The 22,720-nt window shown below is 57.5% G+C and overlaps 1 protein-coding gene across 1 annotated transcript; it reads left to right on the forward strand.

Moving 5' to 3' along the window:
* Positions 1-287: 287 nt before the first annotated feature.
* On the forward strand, positions 288-2,895 carry PPIA (peptidylprolyl isomerase A). The gene is made up of 5 exons (XM_075910676.2): positions 288-451; positions 1,399-1,429; positions 1,575-1,663; positions 1,946-2,118; positions 2,559-2,895. The coding sequence occupies exons 1-5, from the start codon at positions 380-382 to the stop codon at positions 2,692-2,694; spliced, it is 501 nt and encodes a 166-aa protein (XP_075766791.1). The 5' UTR covers positions 288-379; the 3' UTR covers positions 2,695-2,895.
* The last annotated feature ends 19,825 nt before the right edge of the window (positions 2,896-22,720 follow it).

Genomic DNA, 22,720 nt, shown 5'->3' on the forward strand with positions numbered 1-22,720 from the left:
TCCCCATATCCCATCCGTCACCCCTTCCCCAGATTCCAGCCCCAAAGCCTCCCTCCCATCCCCCAGCCTCTGGCAGCCCCGCCCGCTGCAGCGCCGCAGTGCGCATGCCCGACATCTCCCTCCCGCTTCTCAGCGGGCACCGCCTTGCCCGAGCGCGCGGGCTGCCGCAGCCCCGCCCCTTTGTAGCGATTGGCTGCACCGGCCCTCAATCGCCGGCGCCGCGGGCGCCGATTGGCAGCAGCCGGAAGGTGGGCGGGCGGAGCGGCGAGTATATAACCATAGGGGGACGGCCGCTTTCTTTCCGCTGCGCCGCTCTCGCTGCTGAGGAGGAGCCGCCCGCCCGCCCGCTCGCGCGCCCCCCTCCCTCACGCGACGCGCCATGGCCGCCAACCCCATCGTCTTCTTCGACGTGTGCGCCGGCGACGAGCCGCTGGGGCGCGTCACCTTCGAGGTAGGGGCGGGGCGCGGGGGGGGGGGGGGGCCGCGCGGCGCCCGGCGGCGCCATTTCCTGGCCGGGGCACGAGGCCATTTTGGGCGGGAGGGGCGCGCGCTGGAGGGAACCGCCCGGCCGCGGGGGGGGGAGGGGGCGCGCGCGCTGGAGGGAGCCGTCCGGCCGCGGGAGGGGCGCGCGCCGCAGGCTCCACGTGGCTGCGGCCGCTCGGTGCGCGAGGCGGCGTCCCTGGGGGGGGGGACTCTCTGCGGGGGAGGGGGGCGCGCCTCGCCCCCGCCCCTCCCCCCCGCCCAGGTGAGCCGAGCGGGCAGCGCCGCCGCCTTTGTCCGGCGCCTCCATTTTGTTCGGGTCCCTCCGACTCGGCGCTGGCATTGGGCGGCCTGCGGGCCTGGAGCCCCCGTCCCCAGCGCCTTGGCCCCGGGCCATGGGACCCACTGAGGGGCCGGGATCGGGGCGTCGCGGTCACCCCGCGCCGGGCTCTGCTCCTGGCCGGAGGGAGAAGCCCCAGGGCAGGTTCGGGAGCGTTTCATAGCGCCCCACGTGCTGCCCTGCGAGTCTGCATCTGCAAGAGCCGCGTTGGCGCAGAAGCTTCCGTGGTGAAGCCCCACTTGGTCCGATGCGCACTAAGCTGTGCAGCCTCTGACCAAGTGGGGCTTCGCCCACGGAAGCGTCTGCTCCAAGGCTTCGGTGAGTCTCTCAGGTGCCACAGGGCTCCTCCCCGCAATGGCACTAAAGGGCGCAAAGCCGGGCTCCGGGAATCCTGGATGCTGTGGCCGTGAAATGGCTGCAGACATCTGTCATGTGGTTTAAGGGTTGGAATGTCGCCGTAGCACAACTCGTGGTGTTATGTTGTGGTAACTAAACTGAAATGGTTTTGTTCCTCCTTTAATAGTTGGCAAACCAACTGAAGTCAAGCAAAATGACTAAGTCACTCTCTTCTCTTACAGCTGTTTGCAGACAAGGTTCCAAAGACAGCAGGTTCGTAAACCCTTCGGGTTCGTGGAGACTGCATTGCAGTCCTCTGTTACTTCTATTTAAAATAAGTTGGAACATTTCACCCAGAGGCTTGATAATGGGTGTTACCTATAAATACCATCTGGTAACAACTGTCTTCAATTGGCAGAGAACTTCCGTGCCCTGACCACTGGGGAGAAAGGATTTGGTTACAAGGGATCCTGCTTTCACCGAATCATTCCTGGGTTCATGTGCCAGGTATGCATCACTGACTCCCCTTGGTTATGGCCTCAGTCATTATTTTTGTGTTGCAGTTCTCACGCTTTTCTCTTTGAAACAGAGTAATTCTGTATTTATATAAACTGTCTTGCTTAGCGGCTTGAATGGCAGCATTCCAGTCTGTTTGCTGTCACTATCCTTCAGGCTTTGTGCCTTATGGAGTAAAAGAGATGACGTTGGTCTCATAGACGTATAAGTGCTGGATCTATTAGAAGGGTTGGTATTGGTGTGTTTCACTTGCAGTGCTTGTTCGTTTTTCAGGGCGGTGACTTTACATGCCATAATGGAACTGGTGGCAAATCCATTTATGGGGAGAAGTTTGCTGATGAGAACTTCATCCTGAAGCACACAGGTCCTGGCATCTTGTCTATGGCAAATGCTGGCCCCAACACAAATGGATCCCAGTTCTTTATCTGCACTGCTAAGACTGAATGGTAAGTATGGAGAAATGAAGAGTAGAGATTTCATTAATGTAATTCTAAAAGATGTTTAGCCCTCTGGTGCATTGTCACAACTCATTGTAGTGTGGCCAGCTTAGAGAACATACTCACCCCAGCTGTTGTGATCCTTGTCAGTGAACATGAGGAAACCTCAAATCTGGTTTCTATGTAGTGAGGCTTCACAGAACCCTAAACTGTAGCTGCTCTGAGTGATAATCCTCCAGATCCCCTCGTATCTGACAAACTGTAACTTCCTGTCTGGTGGCTCAACTGGCACTCCTTTTCATTGAGTGTGATGGGAGGCTGGTAACATTATAGCTGAGTACTAACCAGCTTGCTGATTATACAAGCTGCCTGGAATGGGTGTTTGCATTCAGTAGGTCAAACAAGTCACTCTCAGCAATGTGATCTATAAAACATGTGTTTTATCTTAGGTTGGATGGGAAACACGTTGTCTTTGGCCGTGTCAAAGATGGCATGAAGGTGGTGGAAGCAATGTCTAGCCTTGGATCAAGAGAGGGTAAAACAAAGAAGAAGGTCGTCATCAATGACTGTGGGCAGCTGTCATAAAATTCCTTACTGTCTTAACCAACCATTCCTTCTGTAGCTGGGGCTAACATGCCATGGTGTGTTTTTTAGCTCCCTGTAATACTTGTGTTCCTGACTTACTGCTGCATTTCTATTGGGTTTCATTTCCCGTAACTTCACGAGTCTAGCTGGACTGCAGAGTTGAGTTTATGATTATGAAATTAAATAAATAAAACAAGCTAACCACATGAGTTTTCTTTTTTGTAAAGGAAGTGTGCCTTGAGAGGATTGAGTGTAGTGACCATCTCTTTTCCTAGCAGCAGCAAGAAATCCCCTTCTGAAGGAGCATCGCCTGGCTACTACAACCGTATGTGGGATCAGCAACTAGGTTTCTTAAACGGTCCAGCTTGGGATTCCTTATGGGGAAACCACCAGACTAAAAGGGGTTTTGGAAGCCTGTAGCTTGGCATGGATGACATCCCAGTGGCATGGGAGTTCACTTGGCAAGCATCCCCACTAATGCTCTTAAGGCTGCTATAGAGCAAATGGCTAAGCAAGTTATTAATGAGAATGACACACAACCAGTGATGTTCATAGTAAAGGTCCTATTGAGTGCAGGGTAAAGTGCGGAGGCCTTAGCAAGAACTTTATTTTGTGAGGTGGAGTCTGTGCAAAGACACTAAGCTCATCTGCAGGCCTTGCCACCTCAACTTACTGGGCTGTTCAGCATCCTGGTCAGGGATAGCCAGACTGAGCCACATGACAGTCTTTCAGCAATTCAAAATCTGAGGTTCTGCAGGAGTTGATGGTGCATTCACATACCTCTGTACATAAAGCCTATGCCCCAATAGAGAAACAGCCTAGCTGTGGGTGTTCTGCTAGTCGGGGGGGGGTACTGACTTTCTCCTAAGTGGCTGCACACAGCTTACAGGGAACACTAGCTTTCACTTTGTGGGCTACAAGTGCCTCCATAGCAGAGCAACAGCCCTGACTCTGCTGTGTGGGGCTGGCTGCTAACTTTGGACCCTGTCATGCATGTGCTGTGCTAATGGGGCTGTGCATTGAGAACTGCTGCTCTAGTCCCTACCATGCAGTAGTTCTGGGTTTCCTCCTGTAGTCTGTTAACCAGAGTGTGGTGAGGGTCAGTACCACAGCATTTTGAAGGGCTAGCCAGCTGAGGCTTGGCTGCCTTGTGCATTTGATTCTACTGTGCATGGGATCTTGCACTAAAGATATAAAACATACTAGAGAGGGCCTGGAATAGTTAAGGAAAAACACAACTTATGCTTTGAATGGTCTCTAGCAGCAATAATCCTGCAATCCTCAAATGCTTTATCAATAACTTCAAGAGAAAATGGCATGTGTAATAAAACAAGTATTAGCAAAGTAAAAGCTGACATTTAGTGCGAGCCATGCAACTGCAATGCAGTAATCCCTTCTACCAACATAGCAAGAACACCATGCCATGTAAGCTGGGCCTTCTGTCACACCTCAGTAGCTGCATTTATCAGAATGAAGTGTCTGCTTGCTAAATGTAACCCTGCTCTCTAACAGTTCTAATTCACTGTCTAAAGAATACCTGTTGCCAGCCTTATAAAGCTCTTGCAATAACTTCACTGTTTAGTTCTTGAATAGTTTCTCTAAATCTATTGGCCTTATATAGACCAATAAATCTTATGGATAACTTTGTAGCTAAATGGTAGGATCACATTGCTTTGCATCACTTCTGTTTGCTTAAGCAGGTGTTTACCTGCATCATCCTTTTGTGGTATGTCATTATAAAATGGAAACTGAGGGTTGATAGTCAAGTGACATAAATAATTTTCATGGTAAAAATAGATACTCTCTTCAGAGAGTGTCACTTCTGTTGCAGAGACAACTAGATGGTGGTCTATTTCCTCCTTTAAATCTGTTGGTAGTGTAGGTTGATTTGAAAAGGTACTAACAATGTCTGCAACAAAGCTGGTGTTCCTAGCTTTCTCTTTTTGCCATAGGCAGGATTCTCATGCCTGGTTTTAGCAACTAATGCTTGGAGGTATTCTCATCTTTGGCTTTCAGATTGCTAAACTCTTTTCAGTTACGGTTGCCCTGCATGTTGCAGTCCATTCTGTCAGCTTGCCACACTAGAAATGAGCATTACTCATGTCAGTGGCAGTAGTTGCGTAAGTGTGTTGATCCCAGGATTAGAGGCAATATCTTATGCTATCTAATGGGGTTCCATAGAATCTGTTCTTTGGGCTTTGTGCTCTATCCGTTGACTTGGAAGGGGAATTCCTGGTAAAATTTGATTGGGACAAGAGTTGGTAGAGTGCTGAATGACAGGTAAGCTTTAGAGATTTTTTTCAAATGTACCTAGCTTACCAGTGTTTTTAGTACAAAGGTATGACATCTAAGTAATGTAGGTCACACTTGCGGAATGGAGAACTGTATTTTGGAAAACTGAGCTGGGAAAAACTCGGGTCTTGGACAGCCACCTAATGTAAGCTCATAGCACCTTGCAGTGGCTAAGAGCAAATGTGATCCTTAGAATCCATTGTGTGCAGTGGCAGACCTATATTGGGTTAGCATCTGGTTCTGATCAGCTTTAAAAGGATTGCTGATTGAAAAGAATGGTTCAGACTAAAGAACTTGCCAGTGAGAGACTAGAAGCTCAAAACTATTGATCCAAGGAAGTCAACTTGATCAACATACAGATAGCTATGTAGGCAAGATACTTTGGCTAGTAGAGTGCTAGTTAATTAGCAGGCAAAAGCAGAGCAAGAGCCACTGGCTGAAGGTAAAATAGCTTAAAACTAGAAATGGAGTGCAGCTTTTTAAGAGTGGCTATCTAGGGATGTGAATTCCGTTGCAGCATGTTTCTAAACTGTTCTGCAGATCAGTTAGGAATTGTACCTGAAGCAAAAGTCTTAGTGAAAAATCTCTGGCCTTTTAGTGAGAATAGGGCCTTCATATGATCTGTGTCTACCACGGTGGAGATCTGTCCTGTGAGACTGGACATGCTTACCCAAGGAATTCCCCATCTCCCCTAGTCATACATTCCAGTGGAATCATGCAATTGATATCCATGCATGCAAGGAGACACCTCTTACCTAGGTCTGGATCTTGGGAATGCCGCTCTCCCTGCCAGAGGGGAAAACATCTTTCCCTGGATCTCTTCAGCTGTACGTAGGACATCTCCGGCGGGGTGGGGGGCCCTCCCCCTCCCCCCCCAGCAAACCAACATCCTAGTCCAAAATAGCTTTCTCCCACAGGCAGGAAAAAGTCCCTATTTTAAAATTAATGGGAGGGATTGATAGCCAGGCCCTGGTTTGCTAAACCTTCACCCATCTGTGGCCCTTCTGCAAAGCGGCTGTTGCCTGTTTGTTAGGATTTTCCTGTGCGTGGCCTGTCATGCAATATCTTTCATGGCTACATTTGCAGCACAGGGTATTGTTTTCTGGTTTGTGTTGTGACCTTTGTTCCTGTTTAATGTTGAGCGACCAGAACAAAGGGTTTTGGGTTAAGTGTTTGCTTCAGTATACTAGCTATTGTGCTTTCCTGGGATCAGCGAAGGGGGCAGCCTAGGGGAGTCCACTGATTTATTTCCTGGATAAAGCACCAGTGACCAAACTTGCATTCCCTTTGACACACTACCTGGGAGCACCAGGTTACATCTGAGCACCTGACCGTTACACTAACCCCTTCCCTAGCTGTATCCATGTAAAAGTCACACCCATTCCTCTGAGTGATTGGTCATGTGTGTTCCAATATAGGTGTGCATGCAGCATGCACGTGTCGTAGGAAGATTTTCTCATAGTATCCTTAGGGCCAGCAGGGAGCCCCGTGGAGTGGTGCCGGTATATCAGCCCATATATACCCCTGCTGGTCCCTATATCCACTCAGTTCCTTCTTACTGCCATGATGGTTGTTGGAACAACCCTCAGCTTGCCCTCGAGTTGTTTTCCTTGTTAATTCCTCTTCCTTGTTAACAGTCTTCAGTTAAGTACCTGTAAATCTGTCTGAAAAGTCTTTCCTTTGTGTTTACTCTTTCAACCTGAGGCGGTACCATGCTCCCATGGAAGGGCATGCCTGGCCCACAAGGCTTCAAGCCCTGTAGGAGGTGCAGCAAGTCTATGCCATGTAGTGTAGTGCCTGGGGGAATCTCATATAACATCCGCGTGCAAGATTTGCAAAGCGTTCATGGCCAGGATCAAAGGAGTGTGAATTGTGGCTTAAGGCGCTTCTAATGCAGGCGGCACTCTGGCTGGCACGGGGGCCCAGCAGCACATCGGGATGGGTGCGCAACACCTTGGCGCACCACGTCTCTCTGGGACCGATAGGGCCAGGTGCCATTCCCACTTGCCAGCACTGTCTAGGAAGAGGCAGCTTGATAGGGGTCAGTCCCTGCTCAGGCACATGCCCTCCATGCACTTTACAGGGGGGCATGTGGTGCCAGTCAGCCCACAACCCAGACCTTCTAGGTTGGGTGACTATCCTTGTCAACAGGGTGCCATCCCCCCAGACAACTTCCCAGACCCCTCCCGGAGACTTTAGAGGCACAAGAGTACTCATCGAGGAGTCTCCCCTCCACCCACCTTGCCACCCTCTAGACAGCACAGGGACGCTCGGCACCGCTCTCCCTCCAGGGCACCATGAGAGTCAGCACACAAGGTACGAAGCCACGTGCCCTATGCCCTGGCATCGTGGCAAGCCTGAAGCATCATGCTGCAGCACATTCGGCGTCTGCACCACCATGGTCTGCATCAGACTATTCTTCCGAATCTGAAACAGAATTGGCATGGTCATCAAGAGCTTTCAGGTCCCGCTCATGGCACCGCCCTTCTCCGCAGCGCTTCCAACAGCAGTGGGGCCGGCCGAGCCCGGTTCCAATGCTGCGACAGACTTGGCCTCCCCAACCCACCTGGGCGGTGGCCTTTTTGGACTTCCTGGGCTTACCATCAGAGCCAGGGCTCCAATCTTCCCAGACCAGCCTCCGTTGCTTCAGGCCCGTGGGTCCCTCCATTGGCTACTCCTCTGGTCTGATCTCCCACGTTGACGCACTCATTGCCTCTGGGCCAGTCGTCCTCGGGCCCAGAGGGGAGTACGGCCCCTTTAAGGGACCTACTCTGCTGCCTGGTTCAGAGTCTGGGGTCCAGGCAGACAAGATCACAGAGGACTCTCATGGAACCGTCGACAGCTTGCAGGCCGATACCTCATCCAGAGTGGCGTTGCCTATTGACAAGATGGTCGCCAAAATTTCAGCAGCCCTATGGCAGACCTCGGCTTCCATCCCGTCCACAGATAAGCATGCAGAGCGGAGGTACTCATCCCTCAGGAGGGTAACGAGCACCTCTTCTCCCACCCTCCCCTGGCTCTCTGGTCGTACGGCGATTAACCAGAGAGAGAGAGGCGGGCAACCCGTGGCTACCCCAAAAAACAGACACACCAAGACGACAGACTTATTGGGCAGGAAGGTCTACGCCTCTGGGGGCATCCAATACTGGATTGCCAACCGGCAGGTCCTTCTGTCCAGATATGGCTATAACACCTGGATGTTGATGGCCAAATTCGTGGACTTACTTCCCCGGGACTCCCGGGCTGAATATAAGACCCTTCAAGAAGAGGGGAGGGCGATTTCTCGAGCAGCATTGCAAGCAGTGCTTGATGTGGCTGATGCAGCTTCTTAGGTCATGGCCACCGGGGTTGTCCTACACCACAGTTCAGGGCTGCAGGGCTCAGCGGTGCTGCTGGAGGTCCAAAATACACTCCTAGACCTTCCTTTGGAAGGCTCCTCACTCTTCTCAGAGCAAACCGACCAGCGGCTACATGGCCTGAAGGACACGAGAGCCACATTGAAGTCCTTAGGCCTACGCATTCCTGCCACTCAGAGGCGTTCGTATGTTAACAGGAATGCTCCTAGAATGCCCCCGCAAGGCCTACACCCTGATTACACCCAACGTAGGGGCAGGGGTAATAACGGCAGGAACAACTGACACCGCTCACGCCCAGTCCAGGGTTCCAACCAGGGGCCCCCCAGCAAAGCCCCTGGACTCCGACGGGTTTTGGCGGGACCCCCTAGGGCCTTGTTCCAGTCTCCTCATTTGCCTTCCGGGACCTCTTATCCTGCTTCCTCCAGGCCTGGCAGTCAGTTACATCAGACCGCTGCATCCTGGAGATAGTGGACTCGGGCTATGCTATTCCCTTCCTCTCGCCCCCACCTTCCCAGGCCCCTACCCTCTCTCTTTTCAGGGATCCCTCTCTTGAGCCTCTGTTACAGGAGGAAGTAATTCACCTCCCCTCGTTACGGGCGGTGGAATGTGTTCCCCCGAGTTTCGGAACAGGGGCTTTTATTCCTGCTACTTCCTGGTCCCAAAAGCAAAAGAGAGTCTCCACCCTATCCTGGACCTCCGAGCCCTAAACCTTTTCATCGTCAAGAAAACATTCAATATGGTGACTCTGGTGTCCATTATCCCCTGCCTAGCACCCAGAATTGGTACGCTGCCCTCAGCTTGAAGGATGCTTACTTCCACGTTTCGATTGCGCTCTTCCACCGCAGGTTTCTACGGTTCACCGTGGGTCAGGACCACTACCAATTCACGGCCCTTCCTTTTGGCATTTCTATGGCTCCCTGGTTCTTCACCAAATGCATGGTGGTCGCCAAGTGGCCGCCAAGCTCAGAAAAAGGGGAGTCCAAATTTTCCCTTATCTGGATGATTGGATCCTCGGGGGAGTCCGATACCCAGGTGAGAGACCACATCATCATAGTCTGCGAGCTCTTTCAAGAACTCTGTCTCCTCCTGAACCTGAACAAATCCACCTTAACTCCCACCCAGACAATAGAATTTGTGGGTGCCACCCTGGATTCCCGATCCCAGAAAGCCTCTCTACCCAGCGCCTGTTTTCTCACGTTGCAGTCAGCGGTCAAGTCACTTCAGAGCTTTCCGGTGACCACCGCCCGCACTTGCATGCACCTGTTGGGCCTAATGGCCACCTGCACCTATGTAGTGCAACATGCCAGGCTGCGCATGCGCCCACTGCAGACGTGGCTATCGCAGATCCACAGGCTGACTGTCCACTCCTGGGACACGGTGTTAACCGTCCCCGCACATGTTCTCCTTGCACTGGAGTGGTGGACCCATCAAGCGGAAGTCTGCTCAGGAGTCCTGTTCTCCCGCCCAGTCCCGTTGATCCAGCTTGTAACAGATGCGTTGGACGCTGGCTGGGGAGCCCACCTCGGAGAGCTGCACACCCAAGGCAGGTGGTTCCCCCCGCGAAACCCCCTGCAGATCAACGTCAGGGAACTCAGAGCAATCCGACTGGCTTGTGCGTTTCCCTTCCCCAGTTGAGGGGCAGGTCGGTCCTAATCCTGTCGGACAGCACTACGGCAGTAGCATATTTAAACAAGCAGTGTGGGGCCCGATCGCCCCCCCCTCCCCGCCTGTGCTCCGAGGCGGTCCGCCTCTGGGAGCTCGGTATAGGGGCTGACATCCACCCGATGGCCTCGAGCCTCCCGGGCTCGCAGAACGTTCTGGCGGACAGACTGAGCAGCTCATTTGTGAGCCACGAACGGTCTCTGCGCTGGGACATCCATTTTCCGCACCTGGGGCTTTCCCCACCTGGACCTGTTCCGCCAAGTGTCCTCGCTACTGCTCCCTCATGGGTCGCGGCCAGGGTTCCCTGGGGGATGCTCTCCTCCTTCGTTGGCCTCGGCCTCATACGCATTGCCCCCAGTCCACAGGGTCCTGTTGAAAGTGCAGGAGTTCAGAGCATTATTCATCCTAATCGCCCCAGCAACATTGGTTCTCGCCACTCCTCAGCCTCTCGTGCAAAAGCCCCATAGCCCTCCCAGTAGTACTGGACCTCATATCCCAGGAGTCAGGCAGACTTCACTGCCCAGACCTTCAGTCCCTTCCCTTGAAAGCATGGAAACTCCATGGCTAACGGCTCAGGCGCTCGCTCCAGTGCTCTCAACGATTCCAGGGAGTCCTACCGGGTAGCAGGAAACCCTCTACTAGATCCACGTACCGCGCTAAGTGGAAGCAGTTCTGCTCTTGGGCGTCCCGGAAGAGGGTACACCTGAGATGGACCCCGGTCCCCTTGGTCCTGGATTACCTGCTGGACCTCAGGTTCCAGCATCAATCTTCCTCCTCCATTAAGGTCCACCTGGCGGCCATCTCGGCCTTCCACCCAGGGGAAGGGGGCAACTAACCCGATTGTTACCAGGTTCTTGAAAGGTACGGACAGGCTCTACCCCATGTCAGACAACCCATTCCCCAGTGGGACCTGAACTTGGTCCTTTCCAAGCTAATGGGGCCCCGTTTGAGCCACTGGCCATGTGCTTACTCCTTCACCTATCATACAAGATTTTCCTCCTAGTGGCAATCACTTCCGCAAGGCGGGTATCTGAGCTTAGGGCACTGATGTCAGATCCCCCTTACACGGTGTTTTTTAAGGACAAGGTTCGGCTCCGCCCCCATACGGCTTTCCTGCCAAAGGTGGTCTCTTCGTTCCACGCTTCCCAGGATATTTTTCTGCCAATCTTTTACCCGAAACCGCATGCATCTGGGAAAGAACAAGCCTTACACGCGGTAGCTGTACGTAGGGCGTTCACCTTTCATTTAGACAGGACCAGATGTGACGGCGCGTTGGGGTTCCCCCGACTCCTGCACCCCCGTAATGGCACGAACAGACTCCACTAGCCAGTAAAACAGAGGGAGTTTATTGCTTCTCCAGGATACAGCACAGCACAGATGTAATTTGGTTCCAGGGCAGGCCTAGCCTAGGATGCCTCAGCCCCCCTTGATATGGGGGATACTGGGCCCCTAAATTCCAGCCCCCTTCCCTAGGCTGTCTCCTCCATGATCCCAGCCAGAAAACTAACTCTTTTCCAGCCCTGCCCCCCAGCCAGGGGCGGCATTCCACCTTCCTTTGTTTCTCCCCATGGGGGGTAGCTGGTCAGACAGGTTGACTCACCCCCTGCCCTGCTGGGTCGTGGTTCAGACAGCAGAGGTCGCCCCCTGCCCAGCGTAGCAACAAACAAGGCACCAGACTGTTCCAAAAATCACCACAGCTTTTTGTAGCCATCGCGGAACGTATGCGAGGCCAACCTGTATCCACCCAGGGAATCACCTCATGGATAACCGCCTGTAGCAGGGAGCGCTACTCCCTAGCAGGCATATCTGCCCCTTCCCTTAGGGCACATTCCACAAGCATCCATCACCTTCACAGTACAGATCCCCATCCTGCACATCTGCAGGGCTGCCACATGGCCCTCAGTCCACACGTTGGCCAGTCGCTATGCCCTCCCACGTCAGGCCAGGGAGGATGCTACCCTAGGAAGGGCGGTCCTTAACTCCGCCTAGTTGGGTTCTGCTTTGGAGTCACCTACATGGAATGCACGTGAGCAATCACTCGAAGAGGAAAGAACGGTCACTTTCCTCGTAACTGTGATTCTTCGAGATGTGTTGCTCATGTCCATTCCAAATCCCACCCACCACCCTTTCCGGAAATATACCGGTAGAAGGAACAGAGTGAGTGAGGGGTATATATGTGCTGATACACCGGCGCCACTCCACGGGGCTCCCTGCTGGCCCTAAGGATACTGCTGAGGGAAAACCTTCCGACGCCGCGTGCATGCTGCATACGCATACCTATATTGGAATGGACATGAGCAACACATCTCAAAGAATCACAGTTACAAGGTAAGTAACCGTTCTTTGCCTTCCCCCAGGTAGTATCTTTGGAGATAGCTGTATTATATTATGTGGCATATGCATTATTGTGCTTCACGAGATGGGGGATGATTAAGAAGAGCTACTTATAGGGATGAAAACAGAAGTGGGCTATTCTCCCTGGAATTGTAAACCATTCCAGAGATGTTCCACCTCCTTGGTGGTTTGCATATGCTGATTCAGCTGGGGTTTCCCCAGGCACAAAGAACAGGCTTTTGGCATAAAAGGCTGAATTGAAACTGACAGTGGGGTTTACCTGTTGAGTCGAGACAGGCTTGGAGCGCTAAGGAGACCTCCCGCCTTGCAAGACTGACCGTTACCACAGCCCTAGGAGTTGGAGTGACCTCAGGTAAGCTTTTATGAAGTCCTTGTGTTTTTAGTTCTTTCAAGTCACCATATACGTAAACAGTGGCTTGAGTGCAGTGGAATGTACTTCGTAGGCAGTGTTTGTACCCTGACTGTCCTTCTGGGTCACGGAGCAGCATCCCCTCTGTCTGGTCATCAATTAATTTTCCTAGTAGTAGAGGATCTTGTCCCAGAACCAGGGCAAATTGGAAAGGTTCTGAATGTTTTGGCCTGTTCACAACGCAGGGAGACGTGCACAAGTGAACATCTCAGCATTTTATCTCATTTACCCCTCTGTGTGTCCACAAGAAGAGGTTTGGAACATCATGCTCTCCTAGCTGACCTGCCTTTCGTGGGCATCTGCAAGGACAAGATTTCCCATGGGACTCGCACTACGTTTATACCCAGGACGTGACGCCGTTCCATCGAAGCCAAGGACTCACCTTCTGGTGTCTTTTTTTCTTAAAACCGTGTTCTTTTCAGATGGAGGGAGCACTCCATGGTTTGGATGTGGGAGGTTCCTTGTGCTTCAGGGCTTCCCCCAGGCTTCCTGGAGCCCATATGGAGAGGATTAAGGAGCAGCTAGCATCCTCAGCTAATTGCACATAGAATTGTGACTGCATTCAGCTCCGCTCCAACCTTGCCACGGACGCCTCACTGTGAATAATGGCTCAGTCGCTGCATGTGCTTCCCTCAGCAATGTTCCGCTAGCAGGTACCTGCAAGACAGCGAGGCTCTCGTCCCTGTGTTCCTCCCCCTCCTGCCAGCCCTCATCTCTGCCAGAAGCTGGGAACAGGTGATGGTCCGGGTCATGGTTCTTCCCTGTTGTGTTCGCTCCTCCTGGGGCCCCTGGCCTTGGCCGCTGGTGGAAGGCAGGGCATCGGCCTGGACCGACCTTTGGTATGACACAGCCTGACTGTTCTTACAGCAACACCAACCTTAGCAAATGGGCGTTAGCATCTTTGTCCAGCTGATCCAAAGTCCTACTGCTTGTAACGGGCCGAGGAACAGTGCGTGGCAGGGGCCTATACAGCCTTTCAACCCCCAAACAGAAGACCACACGTTGTTGGGCAGCACTGCAGATTAATAGACCCCTTCTCTCCCCTCCCATCCCCCCGGGTTTTTATTTCTATTGGTGATGCACATTTACACATGCCTCTGTGCACATAAACATTTATTCTGCACAAGGGACAAGTTCGCAGGAGCATGGGGCAGGTAACTGACATTTTGCTGTATATACTGAACACGGGCCACTGGCTGTGATTGCCCAAAGGCCTGCGCCCTTGCCAGACGTTCTTTCAGTTGTCATGTGGCTTCTCTCTCCGGGACCCCCGGAACACCCCTTTGCGTTCTTCCTGCTGTCTCCTGGGGCTGCTGAGTGCAGCTGTGGCCACAGCTCATCAGTTCCCCTGGTTCTACAGGCATTTCAGCTCACTCCAAGATTTCAAACGCTGGGTGAATTTATCAGGCCGTAGCATGCTGCAGAAAGCAGGCCCTGAGCTGGGCCCGCCCCAGTCTTTCCGGTAATGCCGGAGTGTGTTAGTCAGATGACTCTGGTGTGATTCACATGCCCCTGCCTATGGGCTTGAAGCAACTCGCCTGCATTCCTCTCTGGATCTTCTGCCTGCTGCTTGTTTACAGCCCTGGTGGGCAGTGGTCCGCTTGGAGCATCCCAGGAAGGGGTGCTGCCCGCTTCCCCACATGCCATCCTGCTGCTAGTGCATTTCAGCCCTGCCCTGGGGGTGGAGAGAGGGCGGCTGTGAGGTTTGCCAATGACCAGAGGCCCAAAGAGGGGTCCTTCAATCCAAGCATCGGTGCTGCAGCTTCACCTCCCACTGGGGCCTCCGGGCTCAGCTGTTCTCCCTGCACCAGCCTGTGCCCCCTGTGCCAGCCTGCCCCTCCCCTGTACAGAGGTGCACGTCACCAAGAGCTGCTTGCCAGAGACTGTTCCTCCAGACGAGTCGCGCTGGGAAGGAGGCAACACTGCGATGCGGCCGTTCTGCTGCAACCCTCGCGGGCTCCCTGCTTTTTGCTCCTCGGAGGGAGCCTGGTGCACCCAGCGAGTTCTTCCCTCTTCCTGATCTCTGAGCGCAGCCCGGCCAAGCGAGGTGCGGAGCGGACCCTCAGCTGGCTCTCGTGGGCCCTGCTGGGGGAGGAAAGCCTGGGTCTGTGAAAAGTGAGTCAGCCAGAAGACCCAGCGCAAGGGCTGCAGTAGCCAGCACCTCCAGCAAACGACTCACTCCGCTACGCCCTCTCGGGCCCCTGCATGGGGAGCCGTGGTTCCCGACAGCGGTATCGGCTTGGCCAGCTGCTCCCTGCACCGAAGGTGCCGCTGCAGAGTCAGCCCAGCATTGCCCCCACCTGCGCCAGGACTGCGCATCTTCCAGCCGGGCACGTGGGGTCCACTGGCCACCTCCCCCGCTATGCCCCCCTCACAGGGCTTGGGCCCTTCACCTGTGGGGCTCTCAGCTCCCCTCAGAGCGCAGGCCCCCGGCCCATGCTGCTTCCTGCTGCTGCAGCTGTTCCTAGCCGCTGCGCTAACGGGCCCTGCCGCCCTGCTCGGGCCGCCGCGGGGCTGGAGAGGTGTGATGGGAGCTGGGCACGTGCCAAGGCCACAGGGCTGTGGGGGTGAGTCACCGCGGGCTGGGCCCCTGGCGCTGCAGCGATGGAGCCTCCCTGGCCGGCTCTGGACATTCCTCCCTGGCCGCCTGTCAGACGCGTCCACGGCTCCGGGCTCACACTCCTGCCCTGCACCCGGGCCTGGGAGTGCGGGGGCGGGGCTTTGAAATCGGGGAACTCGACTGCGCCATCCTGCCTCAGCTGTTTTACCACTTGCTGGGGGGGGAGGGGGGGCTGCAGCCAGCCCCTCCCCCCCCTTTCCCCCCCTTCCCCCCCAAGAGTCCCAGGGCGCTTTTCCCCGTTCCCTTTCCGGACTGTAGGGCCGGGGGTCAGGACCCTCCTCCCTCAGCCTCCCTGGCCAGCTGCCGGTAGCGCAGGATGGCTCCCGGCCCCGCGGTTAAATGAGAGCCGCAGGCTTGTGCTTTGCCCCCTTTTCATTTTGGGGCAAGGCCTTGCCCCCTCCCCCGACAGCGGCCTGGGCTGCTTTGGGAGCAGCCGCGCGGGTGGGGCGGGTTTGCCGGGAGGACCCTGGCACCGGCGGGGGCTCCACGGGCCCAGGGGTCGGCCAGGGCTTCCTGTGTCCTGGGCCGCCTTAGTCCGAGGAGCCACAGAGGGGACACAACTAAGCAGGCTGGCACGCTGAGGCTGGCAGGCTCTCGGGGGCACAATGCTCGGGGGGGAGGCCCTGCAGCATCCTCAGGCGCGACCGGCCCCCACGCCTCCCAGAGAGCACACCAGAGCCAGTGCCCCCCCCACGCGTGTGTGAATAAACATGGCCCCTGGGCTCCGTTCCTTCCCCCCCCAGCACACTGAGGCTGGAGCCGTCCCATGGGCGGGGCGGGGGCTTGCCGGGGTGGGGGTTGCTGCTGCCCGAGCCAGGCCCCTCCAGACGCTGGTGGCTCTCCAGGCCTGTCGGCACCAAAGACTCCGCTGAGCCGTGGGGGGGAGGGGCTCGTGGGGGGGTTCCTCCCCTCCCTGAGGGCTGCAGGCTCCCCTCTGAGGGGTTCCCCCACAGGCTGGTCCAGGCAGGCGGTCAGAGGGTGGCTGTACGGGGTCTCAGCCCCTCGGCGCTGGCCTGGCCTCCTCTCCCTCTGGACACACGGGGGTGTCTGAACAGGGAAGGGGACAGGGTCCCTGCCTCGAGGGGCAAAGACCCCCCCTTCCCCGGAGAGGGGGCAGCTCTGCGATCGCGGTGCCTGGCTCTCAGTCAGCCCCGGGAATCAGGGCCCCAGGCCCCGCTGGCAGCCTGAGCCCCAGCAGAGACTAGAGCCCCTACCACAGGGTAGCCTGGCTCCCCCTCGGCTGGGACCCTGGGAGCGGGCCGCCTGGGGAGGCTGGACTGTTGCACGGGCAGCGGGAAGCCGTGTGCTGGACCTTTACACGGCTGTAGCCCCGGCTCTGTGGCTCTTGCTCCGGGTCTGTTCGCAAACCCGCCCCGGCCCGGCCTGCCAGGGCGCCGTGAGAAATGGCTCAGCCCCAGCGCTTGGCTGGACTCCCTCGGAGCAGACGGGCCGGAGGTCCCCTTGCACCCACCTGGAACAGCCTGCTGTGCCCCGGCACCTTCTCCGGGAGCCGATGCAGGGGGAGACCGCTTTGGGGAGGGGAGGGAAGCAGCCGGGGGAGGGATTTCGCGCACCAGGGACAGCTTCCTGGCTGCTGGAATAGAACCCTGAACGGCGGAGCCGGAGCCCGGGAGGCTGTGCGGGACTGGGGGACCCCTCCCCTCTCCGGCACAGGTGTGGTGGAAAGTCACAGCTTGGCCTGACATCATCCCTCTGCTAATCTGCCGCCCCCAGGCCTGCAGACACTGAGGCAGCTCAGCTGGATTCCTTCCTGTGTCTGCAGCAGAGGCCGGCTCCCATCCCAGCAGGGCACGGCGTGCGCCGGCCCCACACCCGGATCTCTCAGCCCTGCTCCAGAACCGTGGCTGGGAGGCCAAGGGCTGTCTCAGCAGGTCATGGGACAGGCTCATGTTTCCACGGGGGCCTGGGGAGAGAGCTCCCCCATCGTTCCCCAGTTAGCCCTGGGGTGCGGGAGCCCGAAACCAGCTCTGCTCCCTTTCCCTGCCCTGTGCCCATTGCGGGGCCTGGCGGAAGGGTGGCAAATGGCACCTTTCCTGCCTTGTTCACCGAGCGGGTGGCGAAGCCACAGCTGCCCGCAGGGCTCAGCGGCTCCCCGAGGGAGGACGGGGGCGGGGGGGGGGGTGATTGAAGGGCCGACGCTGGAGGCTATTGATGATTCTAGCCCTGCCACGGTGCCGCGCCAGCCCTCGTGTGACACGTGAAACGTAAGAAACCAGCTTGCTGCAGTGCTTGGGCACAGGCCCGGAAGCTCCAAAGTTAAGGGCAGAGAGGACGGGGTAGGGGCCGGCTGGCATGAGCCTGACAGGCACATGGACCCGTAATGCCTGGTCGGCACAGAGATCCTATCCACGGAGTGGACATTTTGGGGGCCTCGCTTTCCTTGCTTGCCTGGCACTGCAGTGCCCCAGTGCTTGGCTTGCTGCCCCACACAGCCTGGCACTGCAGTGCCCCAGTGCTTGGCTTGCTGCCCCACACTGCCTGGTGCTGCAGTGCCCCAGTGCCCCACACGCTGCCTGGCACTGCAGTGCCCCAGTGCTGGGCTTGCTGCCCCACACAGCCTGGTGCTCCAGTGCCCCAGTGCTGGGCTTGCTGCCCCACACAGCCTGGTGCTGCAGTGCCCCACACTGCCTGGCACTGCAGTGCCCCAGTGCTGGGCTTGCTGCCCTAGCATCAGACATAGCCACAGAGCCGTGTTTCCCAGGCCGGGTGCGACACAGATGCGGCTGCACTCGAAGGATGACATCAGCGCCGTGCCGGAGAGCAGCCCGCCCGGCGGGAGGGTACAGTTCGTGCCGAGAGTGGCTGTCTGCGTGCGCTGGCGCGGGGGTCTCTGGCTGCGGGGGAAGCTGGGGCGGGCTGGCGGAGGAGCCGGGAGCCTGCAGTGCCTCCTGCCCCGGGGGATTTTGGCTGTTTCACGCATGGGCGCGTCTGTCCCCATTGCTGCCTGCTGGCGCTGGGGCCCGGGCAGCCCTGCGAAGCGGTTTCCAGCTCCTGCTGTTGGATCCGGCGGCTCTGTCCAGGCCTGGAGAAGCCCCTGGCAGGAGGCAGTGGTGCAGAGCAGGCGGTGCGGGAATTGGCCGGGGCGGGGCAGGACATGCAGCTGCAGCAGTGGAAAAGTACCGCTCCCCCCAGGGGCTGGCGTTCTGCGGCGCAGTGGCGGGATGGCTCCGTGTGCTGCAGCGCGGCGGCCGGTGGAGCAGCGGCGCCATCGAGTGGCCGAAGAGGGTCCGTGTCCTCAGTGGGCGAGCTGGCAGGGCCCCTCTAGCCTGACCTGCGCCGCACAGGACCCGTGTGCAGACAAGGCCGTCCAGCGGGCTCACTGCAGGCCACTCCTGCCTGCCCGGAGCCTGCAACGCGCCATCCGGCGGGGTTAGCCTAGTGGGGACACCTGGCGCCTCCCCGCCCACCGGGCTCCTGTGTCCCCAGACACCCCCGCCCCACGCTGCCTCCCCGAAGCTCCGTTCACAGCAGCCATTGGCGCTGCTGAGGCTCTACACGACATAGCTGAGGTCGCAGGCATGCCCCGGCCTAGCTGGCGCTCTAACCACTGGGCCACCCTTCCTCTCACCAGCTTCCCAGGCTGAAAGGACTGATTCTTTGAGCTGTTTCAGAGAACGGGGGCAGAGGGTTTCCGTCGCAGGCGGAGCTGACTGCCAGCGCGGCCAGATCCCAAATCCCACCCCGGAAATCTGGAAATTAGGGGAAGAACGAGGAGATTAAAACGATCCATTCTGGCTCGGTTTCCGTCTGCCGGTTTCTGCGGCTGCCGGCGCCTTCGCGCTGCCTCTGCCACCGTAAGGAAACAGGCTTTAAACGCCTCTGGGCAATTCTGGGGCTCCGGGAGGTGGGGCCTTTAGAAGAGACTCACCAAACACCCCTACGGGCGGGGGGGCATGTGGCACCTTCGGGCTGCGTTAGCCGTTGCGGGCGACGCCGTCAGTTTCCACGAGCCGTGCAAGGAACGGCCACGTGTCTCGAGCCCCCACGTGCCCCGCCAGGCCGGAGGCAGGTTGGACGGCTGCCTCCCCGGAGAACGGCAGGGAGCACGCCTGGCTTGTGGGCTAGGTTAGCCGCTCAATGGGAGCCGGTTCAGAGCGCGATTAAAGGATTAAAAACCTGCCCGGCTGGGACAGCGGCCAGGAGCTGCAGCCCTTTCGCTTAAGAGCTGCTCGCAGGGGTGACTCGGGTCTGTGGGTCTCTGCCTGGGAGCAGTTCTTTCGCAGCGAGCTCCCCAGCCTACGGAAAGCCCGGGGCTGGGACATGGAGCTGGACTAATCCGGGCTGGGAGCGTGTTTTGAACGGGGGGTGGGGAGGGGGAATTAAGCCAGTGGGGAGTGTCGGTCAGTGACACCTGGTAAATGAACACAGGGTGTTTTTCTGAGCAGGAATCGTGGCCTGTGTGGGGCGGGAGATGGCAACGGTCCCTTCCCGTCCCTTGAGTGCAGGGTCGCTGACTCCCCTGGGTTGGGGGAGGTGAGAGAGGGGCCCTGGGACATTAAACCCAGGCAGGGCAGGATTCTGCACCTCCCTCGGCGCAGGGAGCAGCTGCGTGTTGCTGGAGGGTGCGCCTGGGCCAGGCCGGCTGGAGTTTTTTCATTTCAGTCCCCTGCTCACCCAAACACACGCCCCTTGGGCTGAAATTTGCCAGACTCGGCCTCTGCTTCTCAGGTCAGTTCCCACAGAAAGCGTGAGCCACCTTCCGGAGCGGTGGGGCATGCGCTGGGCTGCCTCGGTCCGGGAGCAACACCCCTAAGGGGCAAAGCGTGGCTCAGGGCTGGGTCTAGCGTGAGAACACTGCTGTTATGTGCAGGGGGTGGGAGGGGGGTTGCACCTGGGGCCCCCTTGGGCCGGATGCTGCACAAATGCAGCAGAGACGACTCCAGCCTGTCCCACCCTGGCACCAACAAGGCACGGGGCAGCATGTTGTGCACTCGGCTGCTGCCGCAGGACTGTAGCGGCTCTGCCAGCAACGCAGGGGCCCAGCGGGCCCTCCATCACCCGTCTGACCCTGCCTGGGTGTTAGAAAAAAACCTGCCCCCCCCCTCCCCAGTGAAAAAGTTTGGCCAGGCTGCTCTTGCTATAGTGGGCTGCAATACTCCTGGGGAGAAACCGGCCGCACCCGTCCTGCACACCATTGCCTTTAGAAAAGGGAAGGTGTGAGAAGGGGAAGATAGCCTCAGACTCTCCCACCCGTCACCTTGGCGTGAGAACTGCCGGGCTTACCTGGTCGCATGAAACCTGCACAGTTTCGACCCAACCCCCGGGACACAGACCCCCACTTGGTGACCGTTGGGCCGTATATGGTAACATGCAAGCGCGGGAAAGCGATGTGCAGGCTTGAGGATAAATACCCATCGCACGGTTCAATCGAGGAGGGCCTCGCAACACACGTACCACCGTGCGTGTGCCTTCCCGTATACTCCAAAGCGCTGCCGGCCTGATCAACCGACCAGCCACCTCCCCCGACTCTCGGGCGTAACCAAGGCCTCCGCAACCGAACCGATGTCTTTGAAATGTTCCGTGTGCTGTGCACGTTGGTATGTAGGATTTGATTTCTGTGTTGTATAAGCTTAGTGTTGTAGTTGTTTTGGGGTAGTACATAGAGTTTGTAGTTATCACTGTTATTTAATTAGTGTAGCTGGATATCTTTAGGATAGAGACTATTCCCCTTGCTGTTCCCATTCTTATATTTTTGACACATTTAACTAGAAATTGTAGAATAAATCTAATAAATACTGTAAATTCATCACTCTCGTAAATAAATATCTTTTATTTACTAAAATGGTCCACCTGGTTCTGTCCTTCCCCCCTTGGGCATGCGTCATCGGCCCTGTGGTTCTCGCAGCACAGGGGACCAGCGAGACGATGGGGGTAACAAGCTGCCGTCACAACACGCCGCTTGCTGGGTCACTGTTGACCTTCTCCCACCACGTCCGGCCTTTGTCTGCTGCAGGGAAATAATAGCCCTGCGCCGCCACCCAGACCCCTTCCAGTTCTTGCCTCTTGACCTTTCCGTCAGCTGGCTGACCCGAGCTCCTTGACCTTCGCGAGCTGGCACTGCAATCCTCTTCGGCAGCCCGTCTCCCGCTGCTCAGCCTCCGCTTGGAAGTGTGGGCACGTAACTACCACCGGGCGGATTTGAACCCAGGACTCCTGGCGCTTAGGGTAGGAGCCGCTACAGCTTGAACGGGGGCTGCAGAGCTTCCTTGCTCTTATCTCTGGCTGTGAGTGGTCTACGCGCCATTCCCTGGCACAGACACCCGCCCTCAGTGTGCGGTTACAGACGCTGTCTGGAGACGGGCTCAGCTGGTCTGGCTAGTGGAACCGAACCCGGGACCTCTGGCGCTCAGTGGCTCAGACTCGTTCTCGCAGTGCTGGGACAGGCCCACGCCAGCAGCGTGAGTGACCCTGGGCACGGGGGAACCGGAACCTCCTTGCTCCGTGTCCCCCTGCTTATCCGGCCCGGGGAGCTCACAGGAAGCTGATTATCCACCGGCTCCCGGCGCCTCGAGGCCTCGTTCCACCAGGCTCGCGGCCTGAGCTTGTACTTGAATGGCTCTGACCTGCCTCCGCCCTGCTTCCCTCCCGCCAGGCCCCGTGGCCTCTGCAGCCGGGACCGATTTCCCTGCCGCTCGCTGTTCCGAATCTCCCCGTGTCCCTGGCAGCAGCCAGGGCTGGTTTCCCTACTCCGGCCCCCCAGCCAAACCGGCCCCCCAGCCAGCGGGAGGAACTCAGCTCACTGGGCGCAGGGAAACATGGACCCGCAAAGGCCTTTTCTTGGGACCCCCACACCCAAGTGGGGCTCAGGCCAGGCCAGCCCGGTGCCGACAGCACAGGGGCTGGACGAACGATTCCTCCTCTGGGGAGGCGCATTCACCGCCTGGCCGGGAGAGCCCCTCCCATCGCTCCAGGGAGCGGTCACACGACTCGGTGCGGCTGCCGTGCAGACGTACCCTGATGTGTCGGGAGCAGGGTCAACGCCCCAGCCCCAGCTGTTAATCCCCTGCTTTCCAGAGCGCCCATGGCAACCGTCCGCAGCCCCTCCCGGCACGTCCCTTACCCAGCCCCGAGCCAGGCCGGGTCTGGTCCTCTCCCGCCAGCCTCCCGGGCCGGCGCTTCTAGCCTCCAGGTGCTGGTTCTGGGCTCGCTACGGGCGGCCGTGCAGCCCCGGGTCCCTGCGTGAGCCTTGCTTGGCGTGAACGTTGCTGGGCAGCGAATTCCGGGCTGTGGCCGAGATTCCGGGCAGAAGGGACCTTCGCGGGGGCGGCGCTGGATGCGCTGCGGCAGCGTATCCCTGATACAGGACCGGAC

Source organism: Pelodiscus sinensis, chromosome 28 (assembly GCF_052426305.1).
Source record: "Pelodiscus sinensis isolate ZL-2025 chromosome 28, ASM5242630v1, whole genome shotgun sequence".
NCBI lineage: Eukaryota > Metazoa > Chordata > Testudines > Trionychidae > Pelodiscus > Pelodiscus sinensis.